Here is a 15,539-nt window from a genome sequence, read left to right as displayed (position 1 = left end):
TCCAGGCCAAGCCTGCAGACCCATGGACAGGCATCCCTGGGAACTGGCCCCACAATCCCCGCCCTGCCACTGTCTCCTTCCATCTGTATCCGCTCCTGCCCTCCTTCCTTTCCCTACCTGACAGGCCCTGAAGTTTCAGAGCTCGCCCCCAGCCTCAGCCTTCCCTGGAACCCAGTGATCCAGTGACCAGGGGCTGCGGCCCTGGCGTGGCCAGCCAGGCCCTGGCGTGGCCAGCCAGGTGGGCGGCCCTGGGGGGAAGGAGGCGGCACCAGCCAGTGCTCAGGGGGAGGGGCTGAGCGGCCCCAGAGGGCCCGCTTGCAGCCAACAGTACCTCCCTCCTCTTCCTCCCCTTCTTCCTCTCCCCCGCCCTCATCTCCATCCTCCCTCAGCTCCCTCTCCCTGTCCCCTCCCAGCCACGTGGGCCTGGCATGCATCTCCGACCCTTGGCTCCTGTAAGAGCATCCCAGGACCAAGCAGTGACACCAGGTGGGAGTGGGAGAGGGATGCAGGCCCATCCTCCTGCCGGTCACAGCCGGGTGCACAGCCTGGAAGCCAGCCAGCAGGGCTGTGACACATGTGCGGAGCGGTGGTGAGGGGAATTTAGAGCCCCTGCAGGGCTTTGAAGGCTGTGCCTTTCCCAGGATCTGTGCTTTGCTGTTCCCCAGGCTTGGCTGTAGCTGCCCAGCCAGCATCAACACGCTAAGCCTCACCGGCTCTCCCCACTCCCTGAACTGCAGCCCCCCCACCCCCGGAGCTCTCTGCACCCTCCAGGCTTCCCACGCTCTCCCCTCCACCTGGCATGTGCTTCCCACTTCCTTCACCTGGCATCTCATCCTCAGAGATGCCACTCAGGTGCCACCTCCTCCAGGAAGCCCTCTCTGACTGCCCTCCCCAACCTGGGGCCTCCTATAGTTTCTAGGGCCTGCCCCATAATAGCATTTATAACACAACGTTGTAGTCACTTACTTATCTGTCCCTTCCACCAATAATTGAGGCCAATAATTGCCTTACTCAACGATACCTGGCATACAGTAGGTGTTTAATAAACATTGGGTGGGTGGACGGATTAATGAACTGACAGCAGACCGGTGCATGAAGGGTGGAGGGGGGAACTCCAGGCCAGCAGCCGGGAGAGGCGGGTGTCCAGACCCCCGTCCAGGGCTGCTGGGAAGAGTAGGAAGAAGCTGTGAGTGATGGGAGCCCCCCTCAGCTTTGGGGAAGCATTTGTCAGAGGTCCTGAAGGGCCGGCTGCCTGCCCAGGCTTGACCCGGCCGTGACCACCTTCTCTCCTCGCTCCTAGTATTTCTGCCTGTTGCTGGCGATCTTCCTTGTTGAGCTGGTGGCGGGGGTCCTGGCCCACGTGTACTACCAGAGGGTGAGTGAAGCGTCCTCCTCGTACTTTCCCCGTCGGCTCCCCAAAGAGGGACAGCACGGGGAGGGGTGCATGGGGCTGGGGAAGCAGCGACATGCAGGTGGTCCTGGGCCTCACCCGCCTGCCTTGGCCAAGGATGCCACTGTCAGGTACCCTCCCACTGGGTGCTCAGTGACTCAAGGGTGATATTCGGCTGGTAGAGACAGATGACTGCACTGTCCTTTCACGCCAGCGCCCATACGACTGATGGATGTCCTCAAGATAACGATTGTAAACATTTTTAATATCACCTCAAAATGAAAATCAACAGATACAGCCCTCCATATTCAGGGGTTCCGGGTGCACAGATTCAACCAATCATAGATCAAACATATTTGGAAAAAAATTCCAGAAAGTTCTAAAAGGAAAAACTTGAATCTGCTGTGCACAACTTTTTTTGTGGGGGGGCGGGGGTGGTGGGAGGGGGGCTGTGCTGCGTGGCTTGCGGGATCTTAGTTCCCCGCCTGACCAGGCATTGAGCCCTGGCCCACGGCAGTGAAAGCACCGTGCACAACTATTTACGTAACTTTTACACGGTATTTACAACTATTTACGCAGCCAGCGTTTACATTGCATTAGGTGTTATCAGTAATCTAGAGGTGACTTAAAGTATACGGAAGGATGCGCGTAGGTTATATGCAAATACTGCGCCATCTTATTATACACAGGGGACTTGAGCGTCCGCAGAAGATCAGTGCTAGTCCTGGAACCACCCCCCAGGTACCGAGGGACGACTGTATTTAAAGGCACCCAGTGCCTAGCCTCCCCCGTGCCCCCACCAGCCTTGAGCTCTGGGGCCCCACCTGTCTCCCAGCTCAGCCCATCACACTCCACCTAACGCAGGCCCCCAGCCTTCGCAACACCATCTCTAGGGACCCCGCCTCCCGCCCGGGGTCCCAGTTCACTGTGTGGGAGGCCTCGGCCATAGCAACATTCAAGTTCAAGGAGCTCTAGAGTAGTGGGGGCGTGTCCGTGGGTGGTTCTGCTGACGTACCTTTCCTCTCCACCCTCCTTAGCTGAGCGAGGAGCTGAGGCAGCACTTGACCCGGACCCTGGCCCAGAACTACAGGCAGCCCGGCGCTGCGGAGATCACAGCCTCCGTAGACCGTCTACAGCAGGACGTAAGCACCTGCCCTGCGGGCCCGAAGGCCACGCAGACATGGGTTCCCATCCTGACTCTGTCCCTTCCCGTCTGTGTGACCCTGGGCGAGTCACTCAGCTTCTCTGAGCCTCACAGGGCGTGGGAGCATTAACTACGCCCATAGGTAGAAGTCCCTCCCACCACGAAATTACTTCCTGAATCCTGGTTCCTTCTTTCCTCCTCTTCTGCCCTCCCCTCTGGGTGCCTGGTGGGCAGAAAGCTGGCGGTACCAGGATTCGGCTGAGGCCCCAGAAGAGTGAACTGTGACAGGCAGAGGCATCTGAGCAAAGCCGCTGTAAGAATTACCCAGTTGCAAGCCATCGGGCAGAACTAGGGGCACAGAAAAGCGGTCTCTCCTTTCCAAGAAGAGGCCCAGCAGATCCCCGCAGTGAGGCCCACAGTCCTGCCAGAGGTTGGGCGGGGCAAGTGGACCTCAGACCGATATGGCCACCACTGGCCACACGCGGCTCCTTACACCTAAATGTAAACCTCAGGCCCTCGGTCACACTCACCACATCTCACTGCCCGGTGGCCACGCGTGTCTAGTGGCCACCAAGGTGGACCGCACAGGTACAGGGCATTTCCACGTTCCAGAAAACTCTGTTGGATGCTGCAGCTTGCAATCTCGGGGGTTTCGTGTTGGAGAATTTGAGACAATGCTCCCCGCCTGCCCTGGTGCCCCTGCTCCCTGCCACCCATGCCACCCTCACCCTGTGGGCCCTGTGCCATCCTGCGTCTGCAGTCCCACCCTGGGCCTGGGGCCGTGGCCTTTTTGCCGGGACCCCAGGCAAGTAGAGGGGAAGAGGCTGGGGGACCCTGAGCTCCGGCTGTCTTAGTTCAGTAGGGGGACGCACCTGCCCCATTTCCCCAAGACTGGCCCAGCTCCCAGGGGCTCTCTTGTCCTCCAGTGTAGTGGTGAAGGGCAGCCCTGTCCCCAAGGTGCACACACACCCGGCTGGGCAGCCCCGTCCAGCTCCGTCTGCACTTGGCAGGCCTCCCACATAGGAAGTGTGCTGGGTCGCTGCCCTGGGGCCTCTCTCAGGAAGCCCGACACCTCACAGGCCACCGCGGTGCAGGTGAGGCTGGGGGACCCTGACATGGAGAGCGGGGCCGGGGAGGCCAGCTGGGCTTGCCGGGGGGAGAGGACAGGAGGGCACAGTCTAAGCAGAGGGGGCCAGCTCTGCAGTGCTGCCCCGCGGGCACCAGAGCACATGCACTCGGGTTCCCACACATGCCAGGAACACCTAGAACACCCTCACAGGGACCTGAGGGACACTGGGCCCGGCCCGCATCTTGGGCCTAAGGACACTGAACCCTGAGAGGCAGCGTCTGGGCTCCGGGCCGCACCACGGGCCTGTGTTCACGCACGTATGGTGACCACAGGGGGCCCCTCACTAACTGCCTCCTCTGTACTGGGCTCGTGGCCAAGTGCTTTATGTGACCCGCCGCTTTCAGGCCTCACAGCAGCCCTCGTGGAGGTACCTGGCCATCCCCATGTTACCGGGGGCAAAACTGAAGCCAGGGGGGCTAAGTGACCTGTGCAGGTGGCATACGAGGACAGTCCCGCGGGATTCCCAGCACACGCCACGCTGTTCCCTGCTGTCCGTGCTGTTCCCTGCCGCCTGGTCCTCGGGCTCCTCTGCTGCCCTGCGGGGCCTCCTTGGCCCTTTGCCCATGTGAGCACCTCTGTCCCTCCTACTAAGCGATAGTCAGTGACAAGCTTGGGAAAGCCAGGAGCTTCTTACTCAAGTTCAGGCCCAGGGCCTAGCTTCACTCTTGGCACGCAGCCGGTGCCTAATAAATGCTTGTTAACTGGACTAAATGTACCTCCACCCCACACACCAGAGAGCCTCACAACAGCCGTGTTCTGTGGCCCCTACAGGGACTTGAGTCTCAGTCCCCTAACTCGGGGTGCAGGAAATAAACCGTGTCCAGCTGTCCGGCTCCCCTGAGGCCCGGGCTGGTGCTCCCCACGCCCCGGAGCCGTGTGGAAGACCCTGGTCTTGTTCGGCCCCTCTGCTCGGCACTGAGCTGGCTGTGTGTGGCCTCTGGGCACCTCTGTGTCCTGCAGGTCTAGGGGATCTGAGGCTTCGAGGCCTGGATGGGGGGCATCTGAGCCTCTGGGAAGGCTGCGACCCTGTGCCGGTGGGGGGTGTCCTACCTCCCTGGATGACCAGGAAAGCACCCCCTGGTGGTTTGGTGCTGCCCTGGGCCTGCATGCAGCGGTACACGGCCCCACTCCCTGGGGGACCCGCTGGAATCCATCTCCCCACATCTTCTCCCAGAACCTCCCTGCCCCAGGGACACCCAGCACAATCTCCTTAAAGGACGTGGGTGAACAAAAAAGGTGGTGATCGGTGTTCCTGCCACCGGCTCTCCACCCGCCCGAAGAGAAGGGCCCCGCAGAGCCAGCCTCCCGCTCCAAAGAGGGGAAGGGAAGAAATCTCGGAAGCAGAGAGGGATTGGATTAAGATTGAAGACTGTCCTGCGGCCCCGTAAGCGAGGGGCTGGAGGCCCCCGCCCCTCCCCCGGGCGGGTCCTCGCCTCCAGCCCCGTCTCTCGCTCCAGTTCAGGTGCTGCGGAAGCAACAGCTCAGCCGACTGGCAGCACAGCACGTACATTCTGTCTCCAGAGGCCGAGGGCCGCCGGGTGCCCGACAGCTGCTGCAAGACCGTGGTGGCGCGCTGCGGCCAGCGGGCACACCCCTCCAACATCTACAAGGTGGAGGTAAGTGCCCGTCCTGCCGGGGCAGGCGGGCGGCCCGGAAAGGCTCGAGATGGGCCGGGTGGAGATCATACTCACTGGCCACGACACGGCGGTGGGCCTTCCAAGGTCCCCACGAAGCCTGGGGGTGGCAGCCGCTCCTGGGAGATTCGGGGACATCGTGGCACGCCCCTGGGCCACCTGAGAAGCCCACGGGCACTTGAAAGGCTGGACCCGGCCCTTTAAGTGTCTGGCCTCCCTGAGCTGGGTGGGCGTAGCCCCCCAGCCAGCCCTCCCTCCCCATCCTCACACACCTCTGGGCCAAGGGGTGTGTGACCTGCCTTACTACCTTCCAGGGAGGCTGTATCACCAAGCTGGAGCAATTCCTGGCCGACCACCTGCTGCTCATGGGGGCGGTGGGCATCGGGGTGGCCTGCCTGCAGGTGAGCTGGAGCAGGGATTCGGGTGCGGGGGGCAGTGTCTGGAACTCTGAAGCCCTCTCTCGCTAGCTGAGGTCACAGATCCTGGCCCTCTGCCCACCCTTGCCCTGCCTGCCCCCTCCTCCCCCATCCCCTCCTCTTCCTTCTGCAGCCGAGAAAACATGAAGGAAAATACCTGGGCCTTGGGGCCACCTTGAACTTGTCAGGCACAGAGACCTGGGAGGAGTGGGAGTGTGGGCTCAGGTATGTGCATGCACTCTGTGTGTGCACGCGGGGGTGTGTGTGCACAGCCTGCTGGGGTCCGAGTGGTCCATGGGTGTGTCTGCATGCCTGGGTGTACGTGGTCGGGGCCGGATGCACATATGTGTTTAGGCGGGCTGTGCATATGTGTATATTCTCGTGCATGGACACGCGCTCATTCCTCTGCGTGTGCGTGTGCGCGTGTGTGTGATGCATGTGTGCGTGCCCTGGAGGTGTGTACACCCAGCTCTGTGCTCTGAGGATGAGCGATGCCTTTTGCTCCGTTTCACCGCTCCACACCCCTCCCCCGGCCACCACCCAGGAGTCCAGTTGCGGGTGCAGCCTCAGTTCCTCATTTGTAAAAAGGAGCTGATGGGTGACCAGAGGGGATGGGCATCGAGCACATACATCACTCAGCTCATCGCTGGGCAGACAGCAGACACTCAGAAAATGGTACCCACCACCGTTTCATCGTTTCTACGTGGGCACAGCATCTCTCAAAAGAGCCGAGTTGTCTCCTGTCCCCCTCACCCACACTCAGGTGCAGGCGCAGCGAGCCGGGGGCGGCAGGTCGGGGGCACTCACACGGCCCTTTCGCACCGCCCAGGCAGGCCTTCCGCTCGGTGCGCTGACCCCCGGGGGGCCGCAAGCCGGAGCCGGGGGAGGGATGCTCTGCACTGCGGCTCCTACTCTGCCGAGCTTCCCGGACACCTGTTGCCGACTTCAGGTGTTGGGGGCCTGCTCTGCGGACGCTGACCGGACCTGGGCCGCACTCTCCGTCCTTTTCCTCCTGACCTCTGTTCTCAAAAGCGTGAAGCTGAAGATGAAGCAGTGAGGCCAAGGGCAGGGAGCGGGCTGACCGCTGAGCCTGAGGTCAGGGTGGGACACGTCCAGCTGTAGGAGTAACGCTGAGGAGGCTGGGTCACCAGGTCGAGGGCAGGTGCCCGCAGCCCCCCGTTGACCCCCACCAAGGGCGGCTCATCCTCCACAGCGCCCTGTGGGACAGTGCTTATGCGCCGGAGAGAGTGTCACCGGGCCACCTCTGGGTCCCCATCCCCGGCCCATTTTCTCCATCCGTTCCGCTGCGGCGGCCGAGCCTCGGGGCTCCAGCGCTCCCTGCCGGCTGGCTCTGGAGCTACCACCCAGCCTCGAGGAGGGGCTCAAACCAGGCCAGCCCCCCCGGGCTGCCATCCTCCACCAGGCACCTAGCACCTTCCCCACACCCGCCCAGCCTGGCGCTTCGGAGACCCCCAGGCCCTGGAGATACAAGGCCAAGATGTCATGCCCCCCTGTCCTCAGGAACAGGGGAAGTCTTGCCTGGAGTCAGAGGCCCCCGTGGTAGACGGAGCCCCCCCTTCTGTGTGATCTGGGGAGCCACCCTCCCTCCTGAGCCTCAGTTTCTTTACCTGGAAAATGGAGGAGTCTGATGTCTGCAAGCCTTTTTTAAGCAGCAGCGATCTCTCATCCTGGAAGTCTTGCACAGGAACCCAGTTATTCAACGTGAAGCCAGAGCTGATGCGATGGAGGAGTCGGGAGATGAGCCTGGCGTGAGAGCCCTCAGGAAGCACTTGGCCCCCCCGCGATTTTCCAACTTTCTGGGAAGGCTCCCGCCTCAGTGAGACGGAGGTGCTGCCGCTTCTTGGGACGTTAGGTAGATGTCTCATGAATACTCTGAAGACCAAGCAGGAAGCAACGACAAACGACGAACGTAGCAAAGCTGATTCCAGCCAGACGTCGCGTGTGCCTCCAGGGTGCGTGGACCAGGCACTGGTCTGCCTGCAGAGATGCTGGCAGGCTGGATGGCCAGGATGCGAGGGGGGACGGGCCTCCTGGAGCCTCTGAGGGCTGCACGTTGAGGTCACCTGGCAAGCTTTAAAACGCCCCGGGCCTAGGCTGCACCCCCAGAACAATTAAATAACGCCATCTGGGGCTGGCAGCCGGGCAGCTGTGTGCTTGTAAAGCTCCCTGGTGGGTCCAGCGCGCAGCCGGGAGGAGACACGTGAGAAGGAGCCCTGGGGGCCTGGAAGTCAGCAGTGGGAGAGATCAGGAGCTGGGGGACAGGACCGCACCCTCACGGTCCTTAACGCCCCAGACAGTCCTGAGGGGGGCGGGCAGGGGCCGGAGGACAGACAGAAACGGGAAGGGGAATTTACAGGGAGCCCGACTGGAGAACTTTCAAAGAACTGGAGCCAGCCGGCAGCGTCCCTGAAGAGCGCAGAGCGCTCCTGGCTGTAGCTTGGGACAGCAGTTGGGGGCTGGTGGGGACACTGAAGGACAGAGGTCCCGCACCTGCCAGGCTGTGCACCTGTCGCTTTCAGCAAGAGCTGGCAGGGCCCCCCCACCCTCCCGTCTTGTGTGACTCCGTACACTGGATTTCCAGACCCGCAAGGTGCCCCAAATCGTAGGTTTGTAGTCCGGGAAAAACTCGAAGATTCTCTAGGCGGGTGTGTCAACCCTGGACACGCAGTAGAATCAGGTTTAAAAACTACCCCTGCTCAGGCTCCATCCGCACACATCCTGGCTGTTGGTCTGGGGCGAGACCCACGCACGGGTGTTTTCTAAATCCCTCCAGGTGATCCACGTGTGTGCTCGGGGCTGAGAACACGGCCCCACCTATTCACGTCCCTCTGGGGCACCAGGCCAGGACCCAGCTCCACCCTCGCGGCCCCTTCCGTGGGTGCGCTTTGGAGGCTGTCCACGCTGAGGTCACTTTGGAAGCTAATTGTCAGCGTATTCTGGCCAGGAAGCTTCTATCTAAAAAGGACATAGTGGCTCAGCCCCTTTTCCGACCGTCCTCTTCACACACAGAATCCGGGAGCCTCCGTCTCAGGGGCAGGGTGGGCAGAGGAGGGGGAGGGTGAGCACTCTTTGTCAGCTTTGTAACGGGAGCTGCTGTGTGCCAGGCGCCCTGCCCAGTGCCAGGCCACACCAGCCAGCAGCACGTGGTCCCCTCTGCTAGGGGCTCTCACTCTAGGGGAGGAGACACAGAGAACACAGGAGCCACGCACACAGTGTGAGCCCTGGGGTTTGGGGAGCACATAGGAGACCTGAACCATCATGGGCAATCAGGGAAGGCTTCCTGGAGGAAGTGATATATAATTAAGCCTTGAAGGAGTTTGACAGAAGCAGAAGGGGGAAGCATGCCAGGGTGAGGGGACTACACGTGCAAAGCCCTGGATGGCTGGGGGATGGGGGAGGTTTATCCTGAGGGCCCTGGGGAGCCTCTCACAGGCTCAGGGTGCAGAAGGGGCTGGGTGCCGTGGTGTTGGTCTTGTCATACTGAGTTTCAAAGAATCTCACTGGGAAGGCTCTGGACCTATGTACGGTCTGGATGTTTTCCTATTGATAGAGGGGAACTTGGGGCTCAGAGGTTATGACTGAACCCAAGGTCACAGAGCCCCAGATAGAAGCTAACCCACTCCCACCCTGACATTCCCACAACGTAGGATGGAAACCTGAGCCCAGAAACATACAGGACAGCGAGATTGGGGTCTGCAGGTCATTTAAAGGGGAACTGAAAGATCTTATCGGAACGGCTTCTTGGACCTCCCTGGCCCATCCTTGATGCTTGTAATGACAGCCGGCTGCCGTCCCAAAAACCTCACAAGAGGCTAAAAGCATGCCGGCCTCCCTGTTAAAAAGCCCGCACGCGGCAAACACCGCCTCCAGGCAGGCTACCAGGAGAGGGCACCTCTCACCCGTGCCCCACACAGGCTGAGCCCAGCAGCCTGTCCAGCCCACCCTCTGCCATCTCCTGCTCCTGCAGCCCCTTTGGCCTGTGTGTTCCCTGCTCACAGCTGTCTGTGCTGAGTCCCCCATGTCCTCTGTCAGGAACGGGACACTGGGGGTCCCTCAGGGACTGGATAGTTTGGGCCCATTCCCCTATGGGAATCAGGGTGGTGTGTGTGTGCGTCCGTGCGTGCGTGCGTGTGTGAATGTGCACATCCTCGGCCCCTCTGCATGCATCAAAGTGGTGTGTGTGTGCATGTGCACGTGTGTGTATACACGTGTGTGTACATGTGCCCACGTGTTGATGAGCACATCGTCTGCCCCTCTGCATGCATCAGGGTGGGGTGTGTGTGTGTGTGTGTGTGTGTGTGTGTGTGTGTTTGGACATGCGCTGACGTCCACCTTGCCGTGCCTTCCCCAGGGGCACCCTTGGGACACATGTCATGTACAGAGTGCGCGTGCTGGACGCTCAGCCCTCCGGGCCCTCCCCGGCATGAGAGGTGTGCCGTAGGGGATGCAGCCACAAGTCTGTGCTGGTCCAGCTGCCCCCATCTGGCCTCCCCCTGACAAGATGATCCCCCAGGACAAGTCATCAAACCATGAGGTGGGACAGGGCAGAGGGCCTGCACGCCACCTGGCTGGAATGACTGTGACCGCCACCCGCTTAAAGCCAGCGGGAGATGAGATAACCTCTTAAGCCACCTTTGAGCCCATGGCTCTGAATCAGAGGTGGATTAGCGCTGCTCTTAGCACCAAGTCTGAAAGCTGAAAGCTGTGTTCCCAGGGCGTGGGGACAGAGGGGAGGGAGGAAGGGGGCACAGAAGGGCTCGACCTCTGCTCCCTCCTTGAGTCTCTCAAAGAGAAACTAGGGTCTGCCAGCCGCACGCCGTCCTCATCAGCCTGTCCTCCTCCGTGTGCATCCGGAGGTACCCTGGAAAGATCAGGTCAGCAGCAGCCACTGGGAAAGATGGGGTACTGTTTCCTATATTTGGGAAACCCACCTGGACCCCTGTCCGCGGCACAGTCACGGGCTGCCCTCCCAGTGTCCCCTCCTGCGGGCCAGGAGCCGGAAGCCAGCAGCGCCATCTTCATCAGGGCCACGGCCCCAGCCCTGGGCCTCCTCGGTCTGACACGGCCTCACCTCCGCGTTCTCAGTGCATCCTCGCGCGTGATGGAGGAGAGGAAGAGGAAGAAGCAAACAAAGAACAGGGTGGGGAACAAAGGTCCTCATCCTCTGCGTTTAGAGACGGGCAAGTGAGACGTGGGAGGCGACTGCCCAGCACTGCCCGGCTCTGGGCAGCTCGGAGATGGGACAGAGGGGCTGGCAGGCAGGCTCCCCGGGCCTGGGGCTGGGGCCGTGTCCCGAGCTGGTTTACAAGATGAGCTGGTGACGGTCCTGGACGCTCCACTGAGGGCTTCAGTTTCCCCTCCTGCACGTCGGCCAGAGAATCGACTCCGGGGCCTTGTTTTTCTCTGGTATCTGAGAGCAGCAAGATGTAGACAGACTTTCCTCAGGAAAGACGGCTTCAGCCAGCAACGAGGGAGTGGCGGTGTCACTGTTCGGAATCTAATAAAACCAGGCCATCTCCAGAGAAGATCTGGGACCACAGAGCCGCCGTGTGGACAGGAAGCTGGTTCGACGTGCAGGCCCTCACCCAGGCCACAGAATTGCAATCTGCAGCTAACAAGGTCCCCGGGGATCCGTGACCATTCAAGTGTGAGAAATACCGCTCTTGGGTGTGGTTCTCAACGTGGTCCCCACCTCCACCCCCAGCATCACGTGGGAGCTTGTTAGAAATGCAGAGTCCCAGGCCCAGGGCCCCCTGAGTCGGAATCTGCCCCTGATCAGGTCCCCAGGGGGCACTTGGGGGTGGGAAGCCCAGCTCCAGGGCGCCCTTGGCCGGCACACTGGCGGGCTCTGATTGCTCTGTCCCTCTGCTCTTTCCACCCGGCAGATCTGCGGAATGATTCTCACCTGCTGTTTGCACCGGAGAGTCCAGCTGCATTTATACTAACGGCCAACCTTGTCCCCGTCCCACTGCCCCTCGCAAGTTCAGGGGCCCAAATGCCATCGGCCAGGCCTGCGACATCAGTATCAGCTGGCCTAGAAGCTCCCGGAAACAACCCCCACTCTGTGCCCAGCCCCTTGGGACCCACAAGTGCCTGAGACCATGGCTCCTGCAGCCCCCACCCGGGCCGGGGACCCTCAGCCCCCTCCCTGCACTTCTGTGGGCTCACCGCCAGAACCCCCAGGCCGGGGACGGAGCCTGCTGGGAGACCACAGCCAGAGCCTCTCCAGGCATGGGCTCCCGAGGACCGCAGGGGGCTGGGCTCAGGCTGTGCCCCCTCCCTGCTCCTGAACCCTGAACCAGGGCTAGAAACCTTGGCCCCTCTGCGATGCTTACGTTGGGCCCGTGACCCTCCCACCTGTGCTCAGCATCCTTCCTCGTGCCTCTGCTAGGTGTGCTTTTTCCCCCCCGGCCCAGGAAATGCATCAGGTGGGCAGGTAGGGTTGGCTCTGCCCCCAGAAGACCTAGCCTTCTGCCCACCACCACACCTTCTCACCTGGAAAGGAGTGTCAGGTGGCCCGGTTCCTTCCTGCAGGGCCGGGGTTGGGCGGCGCAGGCGGGGTGGAGCTGCCAGGGCCGGGAGCAGGGTCCTGCCTTGGGCCCCTCCCCGGGAGAGGTCCCCAAGCCCCGTCTCTAGCCATATGCCCCTCGGGGGTCTCCTGTCCATGGCTTGAATCTCAGGGTCACCGATGCCAGTTCATTAAAAGGAAGGCCAGCTTTCCAGCAATCCCAGATTGCACCAAAGCCAAAAAACATGGTGCTGCGATTATCTTTGCTGCCCTCCAACTTCCTGGGATTCGTGCATATAATCGAAAAATAACCATAAGTCCCAAGTTCTCTGCAGGGCTAGAGGCCAGGCTGACGTCACACTCTCCCGCCGGTACCGGGACCCCGGGCCACCTCACTCCAGAGTGGCAGCGTTTCTCCACGGGGACCAGTTCATTTGTCCCCGTCCCCAGATGCGGGGGGGGGGGGCACTTTTCACCCCAAAGCAAAGTGACTTCCATCGTAATTCAGAGAAGCTGGGGGACCCAGGTTGCCCAGTGTGAAGCCAGAAGGAAGTAAATGCTTCGTCTTTTGTGACAGAACGCGCTCGTTCTACTTCATTCACTCTTCTGTCTAGAAAACTTGCTTGAGGTGGGCGGGGCTGGGGTCCGTGGGAGCACCTGGGCCAGCTGGGCTTGGGTGGCCCCAAGACGGGGGTACGGGGTGGTGCGGGGGTCTGCAGGCTGGGCGCGAGCTCCTCGCCTGGTGTGAACCCGACAGTCCCATTCACTATGTGAGCCCTCCATCCACCAGGGATGTCCCTGGGGGGAGCCCGCCTTGCAGGGGAGTCCACAGCCCTACCCTCCTCCTGTGTCACGCCCGCATCTTGGTCGAGATTATTCTCTGAACAACCACGGGGCCGCCCTCCGATGGCCTGGGTATCAGGCAGGGGCTGGACCTGGTCTAGGCACGTCTGAGCACATCTGTCTTGTTGGGCCGGCATGTCTGCTCACCTGCACCATCACCATGAGCGTGAGTATGCACGCGTGTCTGCGCAAACGCTCAAGTGTGCCCGGGGGGCCGGCACACCTGCAGGCCCCTCCCCACTGCACACAAGCAGCGCTGGGGGTGGTGGGCACTGCTGTCTACACAGGCTGGCAGTCAGCGGGGCCCCGGTCAGGTGGGTGGGCAGCACGAAACCTTTGCGAAGCTGTCCGCCTCGGTGCCCGCCGGCGGGCCCGTCACCTGCCGCTCCGTGCCAGCTCTGAGGGCCGGGCTGTCAGGCTGCAGTGGCTGGGCTGCCGCGAGCTGGGCCCTGCTTCCCTCCGTCCCCCAGCTGAGAATGGACAGACTGTCAGTGGGGGCACAGGAAGCCCCGCTCCCGCTCTCCCCCTGCATCCATCGCTGGCTGAAGATGACGCAGTGGCTGAAGATGGTGACACAGTGACTGACGGCCGGCAGCGGGGCCTGGGGGAGCCTCTGGGTCAGGCCAGGGGGTGAAGAGGGTGGTCAGTAAAGCACGAACCCAGCCCTGTCCGTCAGCAAGGTCCAGACTCTGTCCTTGCACTTTGTCGTCAGCCAGGCCAGCCGGAGCCAAGAGGGCTAATGGTCCCATTGGCGCCGTTTCACAAGGTGGGAACGGTTTCCACCAGACCCTTCAAAAGCTGTAAGTGTCCCTGAAAGTCCTTATCTGGTGTTTAGGGAACCCCAGGTTGGGGACCACAGATCAAATTTCACATGCTTTCCCTGAGTTGCCAACCAGTAAGTGAGAAGGCTGAGTCCTTTGGAACCGGGTCTGTTGACCCAGAGAAGATATCTCTTGAGACTATATTGGCCCTGCAGGAATTCAGTGCAGGGAGAGGAAGGCAAAAGACCAGGAGCTTCCTGAGGCCATAGACCAGTGAGATGGCCTCACCTGTCCACACGCTGGATCAGCCTTGCTGCAGACGTCGGGCAAGGCTGGTTCCCTGAGCTCTGCAGACACCCGGAGAAAAATCTCTGGGTGGCAGCAGGCTCTACCCACCAGACCCACAGAGCACACTGGGGTACACCAGTCCCCCCTCTGCTCAGCATCAAGGGGCACTGAGGGCAGCTGGGCAGTGCCATCCAAGCGCCTCGAGAGGGAGAGCCCAGCAGCAGCGTCAACCGGAGAGCCTGGCCCGGGCACGCCCTGTGGAGGGTTGTTACCCTTTTTGTTAGTTTAAGGAGACACACTAGTCCGTCTCCATGGCTGCGTTACACTCAGCAAAAACCAGATGGCTAAATCAATAGCCTCCAATCTTTGCCGAACACTTTAAGAAGGAACCATTGCAATGCCAATACGTTTGTGTCCAAAATGACATTGACTTAATCTGACTTGTGTGGATTTGTTGAATGCTGCTACTGGACCAGCAGAGCAGAACAAGCTCCCCGGGGGAGGGGGGGAAGCTTGCCCACCGATCCCGCACATCTCCCAAGCTCTATCCCGGCTCCACACTCAATCCAGCTCCGCCCCCCAGATCACTCTCTTCCAACTCCAGCTTTCAGCCAGGGGGATGCTCTTCCTTGGGGTCCCACCTCTTGTTTGGGGACTCCTGAGGCCCCAGATTTGACCAGTGTCTTGCCAAGCACCTACTCTGGTTCAGAACAAGCTGGATGTCTTCTTTTTTTTTCAATTTATTTATTTTAATTTATTTATTTTTGGCTGTGTTGGGTCTTTGTTGCTGCGCGCAGGCTTTCTCTAGTTCCGGCGAGCGGGGGCTACTCTTTGTTGCAGTGCATGGGCTTCTCATTGCAGTGGCTTCTCTTGTTGCGGAGCACGAACTCTAGGCGCACGGGCTTCAGTAGTTGCAGCATGTGGGCTCAGTAGTTGTGGCTTGCAGGCTCAGTAGTTGTGGCTTGTGGGCTCTAGAGCGCAGGCTCAGTAGTTGTGGCCCACGGGCTTAGCTGCTCCGTGGCATGTGGGATCTTTCCGGACCAGGGCTCGAACCCGTGTCCCCTGTATTGGCAGGTGGATTCTTAACCACTGCGCCACCAGGGAAGCCCTGGATGTTCCCCCATCCCGCTGGTAACTCCCTTCGTTCTCACGCTGTAGCCAGAGGCATGGCACGCAAGGGCAGAGCTGAGCCGGTCCCACGGGCTTCAAGCCTCTCAGCGGGCGCCCACTGCTCTTAGCTTAAAGTTCAAACTCACCCACCGGCTCACAGGCTGTGACCCCTGCCCAGCCAGGGCAGCTGCCTCTCACAGCACACCTGGCAGGAACCCAGCGCTCACAGTGCGGCCGGGATGCTCTAGGAGCAGACAGCACAGGGGCCAGGTGGCATCGCCGTGGGGCGCCCACG

At 61.1% G+C, this 15,539-nt stretch overlaps 1 protein-coding gene across 2 annotated transcripts in view; it reads left to right on the top strand.

Moving 5' to 3' along the window:
* TSPAN11 (tetraspanin 11) overlaps positions 1 to 12,834 on the top strand; it is a 63,883-nt gene extending 51,049 nt beyond the window's left edge. Inside the window, exons 5-10 of one of the 2 annotated variants that reach the window (XM_033404258.2) lie at positions 1,301 to 1,375; positions 2,428 to 2,532; positions 5,121 to 5,279; positions 5,612 to 5,698; positions 5,847 to 5,938; positions 11,620 to 12,834. In XM_033404258.2, the coding sequence (XP_033260149.1) occupies positions 1,301 to 1,375; positions 2,428 to 2,532; positions 5,121 to 5,279; positions 5,612 to 5,698; positions 5,847 to 5,938; positions 11,620 to 11,632 (531 nt within the window). In that variant the 3' untranslated portion in view covers positions 11,633 to 12,834. The remainder of the gene's footprint in view (positions 1 to 1,300; positions 1,376 to 2,427; positions 2,533 to 5,120; positions 5,280 to 5,611; positions 5,699 to 5,846; positions 5,939 to 11,619) is intronic. The other variant, XM_004279009.4, reaches the window with a different exon arrangement.
* The last annotated feature ends 2,705 nt before the right edge of the window (positions 12,835 to 15,539 follow it).

This window comes from Orcinus orca, chromosome 11 (assembly GCF_937001465.1).
Source record: "Orcinus orca chromosome 11, mOrcOrc1.1, whole genome shotgun sequence".
Classification (NCBI taxonomy): domain Eukaryota; kingdom Metazoa; phylum Chordata; class Mammalia; order Artiodactyla; family Delphinidae; genus Orcinus; species Orcinus orca.
Note: the sequence above shows the minus strand (reverse complement) of the source record. Positions and strands in the feature narration are given on the sequence as shown.